Below are 11,921 nucleotides of genomic sequence, written 5' to 3'. Positions count from 1 at the left end.
CATCATGGGCAGTGGTGGCGTACACCGTTAATCCCAGCACTCGGGAGGCAGAGGCAGACAGATCTCTGAGTTCAAAGCCAGCCTAGTCTGCAGGGAGTTCCAGGCTAGCTATACAGAGAAACCCGGTCTTGAGAAACAAAAACAAAAATGTGGCTTGAGTGTCCACAGTGTGTGTATGGAGGTCATTGAGTGTCCACGGTGTGTATGGAGGTTACTGGGCAATCTGGACAGTTCTCCCCTTCACATACATGGGTCCTTGGGAAAAACAGGCTTGGCTGCTGGCTGGCCGTCTCTGCTTTACCTTTTTAAAAACTGAAATACTTACTAAAAAAGGTCTGCTCTATCCTTACCTTTGACTGTGAACAATCCATGCTCAGCAGAGGAGACAGCTGGATGCCTGCATCCCACGTTAGACCTTCACCCCAGCCATCAAACCTGCACTCCATCTCCAGAAAGCCCTGAACTCCATGCCTCCTGTGTGCTCCTCACAGGAGAGTTGTTGTTTTTGTAAAACTAAAATCCCATTAATAAAATCTTTAGAAGTAGCTAGGGGTGATAGTGCATGCCTGGAACCCTAGCAAACATGAAGCTGACCGAGAACCCACATAAACCCGGCTCTTCTCCTTTTAGTCCTCTATTTCTCTTCTGGTTACTCCTTCCCTTTACTACTTAAGACTTCATCTTTAAGCCTCAACTCAGTTGGGCTAGAGAGATGGCTCCGTGGATAAAGCACTTACAGGGACCTAGGTTTGGATCCCCAGAACTGCTGGGTACAGCAGTGCATAAGAGACCTCACCTCTAAGGTGGAAGGTGAGGACCACCTCAGTTCTCTGTCCTGCATGTGTGTGCCGACTGCATGCACACAAAGCTAAGCTGTCAGCCCAGGCCTAACAACCCAGCATCTGTTCTCTAAATCTTTTCCTCGCTGAGCACATCTGCTATCAATATGGTTCTACGTGACTTTTTCTTAGCATGATAGATATACGGTAAAAACCAAACCACAATCCAGGAATACTCAGTGCCCCAGTAACCCTGGGAAGAACACCCCCGTCATAGCCGAACACGGTTAGCTGGTTTTATTAGGGCAAGTGTGAACATGTTCTCTAGCTTCTTCCACTCGCAAGCATCAACAGTGAGGGCCTGTATCTACACAGGCCGATCTCGAGGTCTGGTCACAATGTGCCACCACAGTGGGGGCAAGTCACCTTCCTTTCTGGCAGGAGGCAAAGCTTCAGTCATAATACCATCAGGTGATGTCTCCTCCTGCAGCTGCTTAACCTAGAAGGGGACAAGGAAGGAATAATTACCAAAGGAATCGAATGCTAAGACCTGTCTGCCATGCTCACGACAGCTTTCCTGTGACCTGTCTCCTACCCGAGTCTCAGCATCAAGACAAATTTCATATAAACTCTTCCTCACAACAACTCCTCTCTTGGAAGAGTCTTTGTTTGTTGAAGTCAGTGTCTTTTTATGGAGCCGAGTCTACTAGCCTGGAACTTGGCTGTGTAGCCCAGGCTGGCCTCTAACTCCTCAGGCTGCCCTCTTCTTAAGCAGAGTCCCCTTCCTGATTCCTCCTGTCACGGTCCCCACTGGACCCAGGACACATTTCCATCTTAGCTGGGTGCTCCAAAAGCCCTGTGAGGAGGCCCCAGGTCAGTGTATTAGGGGTGCAGACTAAGAAGGTCCTGAGAATGGCCAGGTCACGAATTCAGGTGAATAGCATGAGAAGTGTGCCACCGCTGCCCAGCTACAAAAACATATTTTAAACCTTTTTACAGCATTTCATAGAAAACATGGTGCCCCTTGGCCACAGAGGCCTTTCTATTCCACCGTGGCCAATGACTTCTAATACCAACACCCCGAACTTTCTCTCTTAGAGCCAGTACAACTTCCAACATGGTGAACTGAGATACCCCATCTCTAGCTACTGCTGCCTGCCTGCTATCTTTGTAAATGCCCACTGAGACTCTGGGATTAAAGGCTAAAGGAATGCTCCACCACCGCCTTCCCCAGTGCTGGGATTAAAGGCATGCGCCACCACTGCTCGGTTCATCTTTATGGTTAAATACAAGTGAAGACTCTCAAATACTTATAGACAAGATTCCTATACTTAAAGATGCCAACTGGAATCTATATTTCACATCTGCCAGATTCTCAAACTTCACCCTTCCTAACTGCTTATCCTGGACACAGGAGGCTTCCCCCCACCTTACCCATCTTCCCTATCTCAACCACCACCTCTGACATGTCCCTGCCCTCACCCATCCCCCCACATCACTGAACACCCCTCCAGGGGACATCCTGAATGTCTATTTCCTCCCACACAGATACTGTATGATTTTACTGCAGGCCACACAACCTTTCCACTTAATTACTATACTAACATAAATTGGACTCCTGTTTCCTCATGTCATCTCCAACATATCGTTCATGCTACGGCAAGAGCTGCTAAAATCTAACTCTGAACATCTTAAATTGAATGAAAAATGCCCGCGGCTCTAGAATAGAGAAGGGATAACAACTGGACAGAACAGGCAAAAGAGATGAACTGGGAGAAGGGCAAAGGAAAATAGAGAACAGTGACACCCAAAACACACTAGAGAGAGACAATTATTGGGAAGACGGCCACTGTGAAACACAGTGAGAAACTGAAGTCTAGTTGTCAAGGCTGAACTGTGGACACAGCCACAGAGACAAACTCCTTTCACGGGCTGACAAGCCAAAGGCCATGAAGCACAGCCAAAGACACACCTCCCGGTCCCAGCTTTCCATCCTCAGCTTCTTCCACTGCTCTCTCTTAGAAAAGTAATCAGGGTACACTGCTTTCTCAGAGGGATGCCAGTAATCTAAGCACCATTCCGGAACCTGCCGGGAGAGAAAATCATGTGTTATTCCACAGGCTACCTTTACAAACACCACGGACACAGCCTGCTCAGGAGACTGAAGACAAAACTCAAGGGGCTTATGACCAAGTATGGGCTGGACAGAGGCTTAGTTGGTAAAATACAGTACTTGCCACTCTCGCCTGAGAACCCGAGCTCAGAGTCCCAGTGCCCATGGAAAAACAGGCATGGTGATGAGCACCTGTTATGCTGGTGACGGGCAGGTGAAGACAGAAGGGCCCTTGGAGCTGACTGGCCACCCGGCCTAGCCAAAACAATGGGCTCCAGGTTCAGTGAGAACCGTCTCAAAAATAAAGGGAAGAGCAACTGAGGAAGATGCCCCAAGTTAGCTCTGGCCTCTACAAATACACCCACCAACACATACGTATCACACACATATACCTATACACGTGTGCGTGTGTGTAAAACTGTTACTATCACTGTTTCCAACTCTGACGAGCAATGAGCAAGTGGACATGGGCGGTAAGAGAGGATACCCAGTCAAGGGGCTTGTGGCTCAAACATTACAGTTAGTCCGAGAAAGCTGGCACCATTCCTCTCTGTTGCATTCCCTAAACACCAAGGATGATAGAAGCATTACTTGAGTATCCTGAGCAACGCTCAGCACCAACCCAAACTGGCTAATTCTAAGACCCCAGGTGAGCTGCATACCAAACACTTCAACACTGTGCTTTGCCAAAAGTACACTGCAAAACCTTAGAACTGAATTTATGAGAAGAGGAGAGAAAAAAGTTCCGCTGCCAGGGAAGATGTAGCGCTGCTCAGTGGCACATGGTATACAGAGCTGAGGTCTGGAGCGGGGACAGAGCTGGTCCTTGAGAAGCAGCTGCTGTGTGGCCTCGCTCACCTTGTAGCATTCGTATCTCTCGTAGGAGGTGCCCCCAGGAGACTCAGGGAAGATGTACGGCTGAGGGTGTTGGTTCTGCCAGAATTCTTCTTCCGCCTCCCTCAGCAGCTGGGTAGCCTTCATCATATCCTTCTCATTCCTATGTTCTTCAAACCGGGCTCTCAACAAACAAGCAAAGTACCGGTATTTGTCCCTTAAATCAAAATGATTGCGGACATCAGAAGTTATCTACTTGAGTGGGCAGATCAGCATTCCTACCAACGCATCCCAAATGAGCAACTTTCTTGTACCTCATCGACCTCCCAAGTCACTGGCTACTTCATCTGCAGCCCTTCAAAGAGCAGCAGACACTGTATTAGTCCAGCCTGGCCACTTCCTCTCTCCTCCAAGGAATGAGGATTTTGCCATGAAAGGGAAAGAAAGGCAACAGCTTTTGCAGGTTTGTTCAATATGCATTCAGAGACAACTACTACAGGTCCTCCCATCTTGGGCTAGATGCTGTGCCAATCCTGGAGATGCACAGAAGACTAAGAAGGGAGGTATGACTCAGTGGAAAGAATTCTGCTCAAATCATGTAGGTGGTGCTTAAATGCTGATTTTCACACCTGCTCACAAACTTCAAGTCAGTAACTGTCTGGTGTTGAAGAAACTGTGAGCAGACATCAGGAGCCTTTGACAACAGTTCAGGCCACAAACGGCAAGGGCCTAAATCAGGGAGCTGACAGCAGACAAGACATAGGAAAACAAAACAAATGCCCTTCTAGATGACCAAGTTAAGAGCGCGAGCCTCTCTAGACTACTGCTAAACTAGCTGTAGAGTCTCGTGTAAATTACTTAACATATCTAAAGGCCGACATAAAGACCCCATGAGCTGCTGGGTGGTGGTGGTGGTGGCGCACGCCTTTAATCCCAGCTGTTGAGAGGCAGAGGCAGGTGGATCTCTGTGAGTTTGAGGCCAGCTTGGTCTACAGAGCTAGTTCCAGGACAGCTAGGGCTATTACACAGAGAAACATGTCTCAAACAAACAAACAAACAAAAAAAAAAAACATTTTAAAAAGTCCCACATGTAGTGATATTTTATCTGTATTTTAATAAATAAAACTTGCTTGAAGATCAGAGAGTAAAACTTATCAGCCTTACTGACCAGGCAGTGGTGACACACGCCTTTAATCCCAGCACTGGAGAGGAACATAAAACAGAAGACAGCTCTCACACAGTCTCATTCTGAGATTCCTGGAGGCAGGATTGCTATTCCAGACTGAGGCATAGGTAAGAGCCAGTGGCTGGCTATTTTGCTTTTCTGACCTTCAGGCTGAACCCTAATTTCTGTCTCTGGGTTTTTATTAACTGTGCTACACCCATGAGCACTCTTCTTCACAAAGTGGCTGGCATATTCCAAGTGCTAGGTGACATAACACACATTCTAGGGGACAATGATTTTCGAAAAACAGTGTCTAATAAGGCATGATGCACGAGGACGTGTGCTACTGGCAGAAAGGAAACTTGGGAATCTTATAGGCTATGTCTAAGACTACAGACTAGTGACTAAATGGCCAGTAATGCCCTTAGCTGGAATAGGGAATTTGAGAATACAATCAGTACAAGGAAATGCAAACAACTTAGCTTTAATGAATTTGGATAAACTCAGTCTGAAGCCCAATAGATGGCCTCACAAACTGGAAATGCAACTAACTCAAGCACCGGCACTGAGGATGTCCACAGGGTACACAGCACTACAGAGCCTTAGGATGGAACCACAGAGCATCCTAGGAGGCCAATGAGGGCTGGGGTGCAAGCATTGGGACCCGACTATGGAGTCCCAGAACCTTGCAAGCGTTGGGGCCCGACTATGGAGGCCCAGAACAGTGCACGTGTTGGGGCCCGACTATGGAGGCCCAGAATCCAGGTAAAGTTAGACATGGGAGCACACATCAGTAGTTCAAGTCCTCCTCAAGATGAGAGGTGATAACAGGAGACTTCCAGAAGGTTGTGGCCAACTAGCGCTGAACAACAAAAGACCCTGTCCCAAAGAAGGGGGAGGGGCGAGGACTGACACCGAGGTTGTCCTCCACTTCCACACATGTGACAGCTATATTTGTAGTTGGTTTTTGTTTGTTTTTTAAAAGAAGTGATTCGGGCGAGGACTGAGAAAGGGTGTCAGATTTAAAATGCGTTGGGCCAGCGTTGTCATAGTAACCATAGTGTGATCACTCCCTCCATGATCGTGACCTCCAGGATGTCCAGGTGCACCACAGCACGACCTGAACTCTCGAAAGCTTAACTTCCTCTGTAAGATGGGACAGTTCTCTCATCTATGCGTTTACCTGCCACTTTCCCCACTAATCCATGCGGGGCGTTGCAGTTTAAAAAAGGATTAGCTGTCATTTACTCGCCCTACCGAATAGAAGCTGGCAAATGCTGTCAAACAAATAAGAAAGCCTGAGGAAAGAAGCTAACAGCTGTACAACGGTGCACACGGCGTGGGCCTGCTTAACAAAGGGGTCGAGTCACAGACTTGAATCCTAGGATTCGGAGACACCCTCTGCAGGCCTTCCAGGGCCGCTCAGTTTTCCAGCATTTTCTTGGACGTCCTTCATGTGAGACTAGGCGTTAGGATAAGAGTGTGGAGGTCGAACATTACACATCTTGGGCTGTTACCCACCTTGCATTTCTTTTAGGTCATGAAATTCTACACGTCTTAACACTGTATTGTTGTTTGATTGTAAAAAAAAAAAAAAAAAGCATAGCCTGGCCCCTCAAATTCATTATGCAACCGAGGATTTCTCCGCCTCCCCCAGTATATGCCACCGTACGAGGCTCTTAATAGGAAGAGTCACGGTTGGTTGAAGAGATTTATGTAGGAGGGGAAAACCACGCATCGGTAATGAGAAGGAGCGATCAGATAAAGCTAAACAGAGGAAAGATGATGGACAGGAGAGAGAGACTGATGATGTTTTTGCGTCAGAAACCTAAATTTTAATCCTAACTTGGCCACGCTGAAGTTGAAGCTGGAAAGTCGTGAGCAAGTCAATTCCTGAGGCTGCTCATCTGTAAAACAACCAACTTCCGAGTTACTCTGCAAACTTAAACATCATGCACGTTTTAACGTTGCTATTAGAAACGACAGAGTCGCGAAAAGGTTAGCGCTGGACCGCTGATAATGACAGCCCGAGGTATTTTCTGCTTATTCTCTTCATGCAACTTTCTGCGCTGGACCCCGGTCCCACCCCCACACAATCGTCTCCACTAGAACGAGAAGCAGACAGGGCTGCAACAGGATCCAGGTTCAAGGGCGGGCTCCCGTCACTGTGGTCCCAAGTCCTTGAGCAGCCCCGGCCCACAGGGCTTCTTAGCCTCCGCCCCCCGAGTCCCCGGTCCCCTCTTCCCACCTGTGGATACACCACGACTCGAGGTGGCGCAGCGCGCGCTTGTAGAGCCGCAGCACCTTCTGCTGGTGCGTCAGGTAGGCCGGAGCAGCGCAGAACGCCATAGCGCCCGGCTCACCTTCAGCGGCCGCCGCGGGGGCTGCCGGGTACCCGGAAGAGGGCGGTCGCGAGGCGGAGCCGGAGCCGGAGCCGGAGCCGGAAGGTTGAGCGAGCTCCCGGGACACTTCCGCTTCTGCCGGGGAGGAGCCTGCCGCGCTGTCATGAGTCGCTTCAAGTTCGTGGGTAAGGGCGGGTTTTCTCTCGGGTCCCCTCTTCGCGGCTTGGCCTTTCGAGGGTGCAGAGGATTCAGGGACGCCTCGCGTGCCGGCAATGAGTGATCTGGTTCCTGATCAGGGATGGTTTCCTGAGTGTGTATTCATTTGTGAGAACGCACGAGTTGTGTATGATTGTGATTGTGCCCCTTTTTTTGTATTTTATTCAATTGAAAATAGAACAGTAAGAGTCGGAGTGTCTGTCAGCGGTAGGCTGCTTGCTAGCATGGGCTAGCCCCTGAGTCCCCCATCCCCACAAAAGAAAAAGAAAGCACCGCCCCCGAGTTTGTCACTATATTCTCTTGCTTTTCGGGAACCGTCAAATCCTCTTCACGGCCTGCCGGACAATGCTTCCAAGGTACCGGTTCACTCAGCATCCATTCATATCACAGATGACTGGTAGACTTGTCATTGGGTCCTAGGAACGTGGCAGAGTCCACAGCCAGGTGGAAAAGAAACAAATTGTGTTACGTGGCAAAAACCACGATCCATTTCAACAGCTGGAGAGTGCGACAGGGATTCAAAATGACACTTGGGAAAACTTTGGGGACATTGTAAAAGGTAGGGTTGGAAGGATAACTTGGAACCCAAAAGCCTTGATTACTTAAGTGTCGCTCTGTATATAAATGCCAGTTATATGAAAAGAATCATGCCCTCTGGGATGCAGTTGTGGGTCATTTCATCATGAGCCTTGTCTTTGTGGAATTTCCGGCTACTTAAGGGTGAGAAGAGGCAGTGATGGGGTTACCCAGATAGTCACTCCGTAATGTAGTGGCAGAGAAGGAGAGGTGTGGAAGTATTTCAGATTTTGAATCAGAGCGATGAAAGGACAGAAGAGGGAAGCGGGGCTTGACATGAGGTGCTAGGAAGTGGTGTGTCCTGGAGAGGGCGCAAGAGCCCCTCACTCCTTTGCCTCTGCCGTCTCTATACCTGCTTCTGGTTGTTTAGAGTCTAGGCTGAGGGTGTCCAGGTTCTTGATCCAAAGAACTAAAAAGAAGGGCTCACACAGATTTACAGAAGAAACAAGGAAACTTTATTTTGTGAAGTGATAATACAGATTACAAAGAGTGCGTCAAGTTTTTTTTACTTACAATGTTTTTATAATAATGTTTAAAATATATTTAATGTGGATTGTGAATATATCAGAGAAAAGACTGTGTTTTTCTTATCGTGCACCTTGTTATCCAAAAACAATCCTGGTATATAAAGAAGTTAGTGTATCCATGCTGCAATAAAATTTTAGACATTAAATCTTGAACTTAAAATTAATTTTATCAAATTAAAATCAATTAAATTAATTGATTTATTTTTTCCATGCAGGAGTGAGTACATGTGTATAAATACTTACGAAGGCCAAAAGAGGGAACCTTTCCCTGAAGCTAGAGACACAGGCAGTTGTGAGCCATCTGATGTGTGTGCTGGGAACCCAACTTGGACCCTCCTGGCAGAGCGGCAGCAACTCTTAACTGCTGAGCCATCTTTCTACCACCTGAATCTTGTTCTTTTAAATATTTTTCATAGGTATCAAAGTAGTCTGTTGATTTTTTTAAGAACAATTTAAAATGTACAACCGTTATTAGTATAGGGACAAACCACATAGGTAATAAAGCCAGGTATTGTGATGCATACCTTTAACTTCAACACTTTGGGATGGAAGCAGAAGCTGGTCTTGCGTGGAGAGGCCTATCTAACAGTGGCTGCAGGGAGGGTTTTGGATCCCCCCCCCCTAGCATCCTTCTGTTCATTTATGTATCTTTTGTCACTCACTTGCTGAGGAAACTGGGCTGGGTATCCCCCCTTTTGGATTTGTCTGTTTGCTAAACAGTGGTGCAAGTCACTTGTTCTCTGTTTCTCTGCAGTTCCTGATCTTGAAATTATATCTCGAGGCTGACAAAATCCAAAACCATTTTAAATCCCTTGTTTGCTGTCTCTCTGTGTCCCTAAATCTATCAACATCCCTTGACATGATCAGTAAGCCCAGCTGGCGAGGCTTTGGCTTGCAGATCCGGCTTTCTCTGAGGACCAACTGCGCCAGCACGATCCCACTTTGCTCTGAAAAATAAACTCATCACCACTTAGAGTTTTTATTGACGACAGCCCTCTTTTTCTTTCTTTTTCTGTTTTTTCTTTTTTGAGACAGGATTTTTCTGTGTATCCCTGGGTGTCCAGGAACTCACTCGCTCTAAGACAGCTATTTTTAAAAGCTAACAAAATGGAGACATCACTGTCCTATATAGCAAAGGAATTCCGGTGTATGACTCCTTCAGTCAGAAGAAAGCAGTGACTGCTCATGTTACCGTGTCTTCCATTCCTTCTCACTTGGTCTCCTACTTTTCAAACTATTCACATCTTTGGCCCAACTGGCTAGAAGTTGTTGTTGTTTTAACATACTATTTTTTTTGTTGTTGTTTTTCAAGGCAGGGTTTCTGTTCTCTGTGTAGCTCTGCTTATCCTGGAACTAACTCTGTAGTCCAGGCTGGCCTGGAACTCAGAAATCCATTTGCCTCTGCCTCCCAAGTGCTGGGATTAAAGTCAGGCACCACCACTGCCCAGCGGTATTTGTTTACTTTTGAGTTAATTGCCAATAAGCATACTTCTGATAAAAATGCTTTTAAGATAGTATCCCTTATCATAGATCCGCACATTCTGAACAAGCAAAATAATAGGATTTTAGCTGCTTTTGTTTTTGAAGTCCCATCAAAACAGACAAAATAGATAGTTCAATGGTTAAAGTGAGAACCAGAATTCAGATCCCCCAAACAAACCCAGGTGGGCGTGGTAGCCTGTCTGTAATTTTGGACCTTGGGAGGCAGAGGATCTCTAGGCTAGCCAGATACCAGCTGTAGGGGCAAGTTCTGGGTTCAATTGAGAAACCCTGCCTCAATGAATGAAATGAAAAGTAAATGGAGAAAGACTCCCAACATCAGTGTCAGGGCTACACACCTGTACCCGTTTACATACATGCATGTGAATACTAATACACACTCATGCACACATTACACATGGGGGTGTCAAACAGCTAGACTCAGTTGACTCTTGGATAACAAATTTTTGCATTGGAGCACTGAGTACTGAAAATCCTAGAACAGTACCGCTAACAAAATAGCTCAAATCCCATATGGTGGTGACATGTTCCAGTTTTTGTTCTATACTTGGTAATGATAATAATTACCTGTTATAGGGCTTTTAATGTGCAAAATACTGCCATCTTTATTCTTGGATCTGAGTCATTTTCTGTTGCCCAGAGGATATTCTGCTCATCCACCAAGAAGATAATGGAGGCTCAGCCGGGACCAAGATTATCCAGCTAATAACTGGCAGTGGCAAGAGTTCTGACTGCAAGCTCTCTTTCCACCACTGTAATTGTAGTCATTTCATTTTATTGGACTTCATGGATCTTGCTCATGGATCGAATTCTTTCTAATTAGTTTGTCTGAACCTTTCTTTGGTTCCTCTGTATCGAAGTTCTAAATTACTGTAGACTTTCCACAGAAGTTTCTGGTGGGCGGGTAAGCAAGCAAATGGCTTCTGTCTGAGAGCATTTTGTGTGGGAGACTGGAGAAGGCCATAGATGAAGCCAGTGTGATTCAGAGTGGAAGAACAGAAGTCCTCTGCCATTCAGCTTGGTGAGGACATGAAGAGGCTGTCCTCAGTCTGCAAGGAATTAGTGGCTCTAATAACTGACAGGGATAAAAGGACTAAGTACTGTGAGCCACGAAGACGCCTGTAAGAAAGGGAAGAAGCAGGCGGCTGAGCACTAGCACTGTAGGTAGACCTGAGTCAGGACTGAACCAGCAGGTTTAAATACACCGTGGCTCAGAACCAGAAGTCTGAGAGTTTAGAGAACAACTCTTAAGCGGTAGCATATCCCCTGGAGTTGGCCTTCTGCCATCTGCCTCAATATCTGAGATCTGCACTGTCTAGGATTGGGGCAAGGGTGAAAATGGCTTCCTAAACTGAGCCTCCAATAAATCTTCAGTTCTCTTTGCACTAGAGTTGGGATGTGTCTTAGGGTTTTTCTGTTGCTTTAGCAAAGCACAAAACAGCAGGTTGGGGAGGAAAGGGTTTATTATACTTACACTTCTACATTGCTGTCCATCACTGAAAGACTGGAACTCAAACAGCAGGATCCTGGAGGCAGGAGCTGCTGCAGAAGCCGTGGAGGAGTGCTGCTCACTGGCTTGCTCCCCCCTCTGCCTTGCTCAGCCTGCTTTTTTACGGTTTCCAGAACCATTAGTTTAGGAATGGTACCACCCACAGGGGCTGGATCTCATGGAGGCATTTCCTCAGCTGTTTCCTCTCTGATGACTCTAGCTTGTGTCAGCTTGACACACAAACACATCATGATTAAGCCACAACCTTTCCTTTCTTATTCATCCCCAAGAGCTCACAATTAGAACATGACTTTAAAAGTCCCATGATCTTTACAAATTCAAACACATTAAAATTTCAGTCCCTTTAAAATAGTCTCTTA

At 46.7% G+C, this 11,921-nt stretch overlaps 2 protein-coding genes across 7 annotated transcripts in view; one reads left to right on the top strand and one right to left on the bottom strand.

Moving 5' to 3' along the window:
* Positions 1 to 1,061: 1,061 nt before the first annotated feature.
* Positions 1,062 to 7,299, bottom strand: Ndufb9 (NADH:ubiquinone oxidoreductase subunit B9). The gene is made up of 4 exons (XM_038343289.2): positions 7,140 to 7,299; positions 3,751 to 3,943; positions 2,752 to 2,865; positions 1,062 to 1,278 (listed from the first exon to the last, which is right to left on the bottom strand). The coding sequence occupies exons 1-4, from the start codon at positions 7,238 to 7,240 to the stop codon at positions 1,147 to 1,149; spliced, it is 540 nt and encodes a 179-aa protein (XP_038199217.1). The 5' UTR covers positions 7,241 to 7,299; the 3' UTR covers positions 1,062 to 1,146.
* Positions 7,300 to 7,343: 44 nt separating this feature from the next.
* Positions 7,344 to 11,921, top strand: part of Tatdn1 (TatD DNase domain containing 1) — a 33,174-nt gene continuing 28,596 nt past the window's right edge. For 5 of the 6 annotated variants that reach the window (XR_005286934.1, XR_006020886.1, XM_038343286.1 and 2 more), the window contains exon 1: positions 7,344 to 7,418. Coding sequence is in view for 3 of the 6 variants with exons in the window: in XM_038343286.1 (XP_038199214.1) it covers positions 7,397 to 7,418 (22 nt within the window). In the remaining 3 variants the exon portion in view is untranslated. The remainder of the gene's footprint in view (positions 7,419 to 11,921) is intronic. The other variant, XM_038343288.1, reaches the window with a different exon arrangement.

This window comes from Arvicola amphibius, chromosome 9 (genome assembly GCF_903992535.2).
Source record: "Arvicola amphibius chromosome 9, mArvAmp1.2, whole genome shotgun sequence".
NCBI classification, from domain to species: domain Eukaryota; kingdom Metazoa; phylum Chordata; class Mammalia; order Rodentia; family Cricetidae; genus Arvicola; species Arvicola amphibius.
Note: the sequence above shows the minus strand (reverse complement) of the source record. Positions and strands in the feature narration are given on the sequence as shown.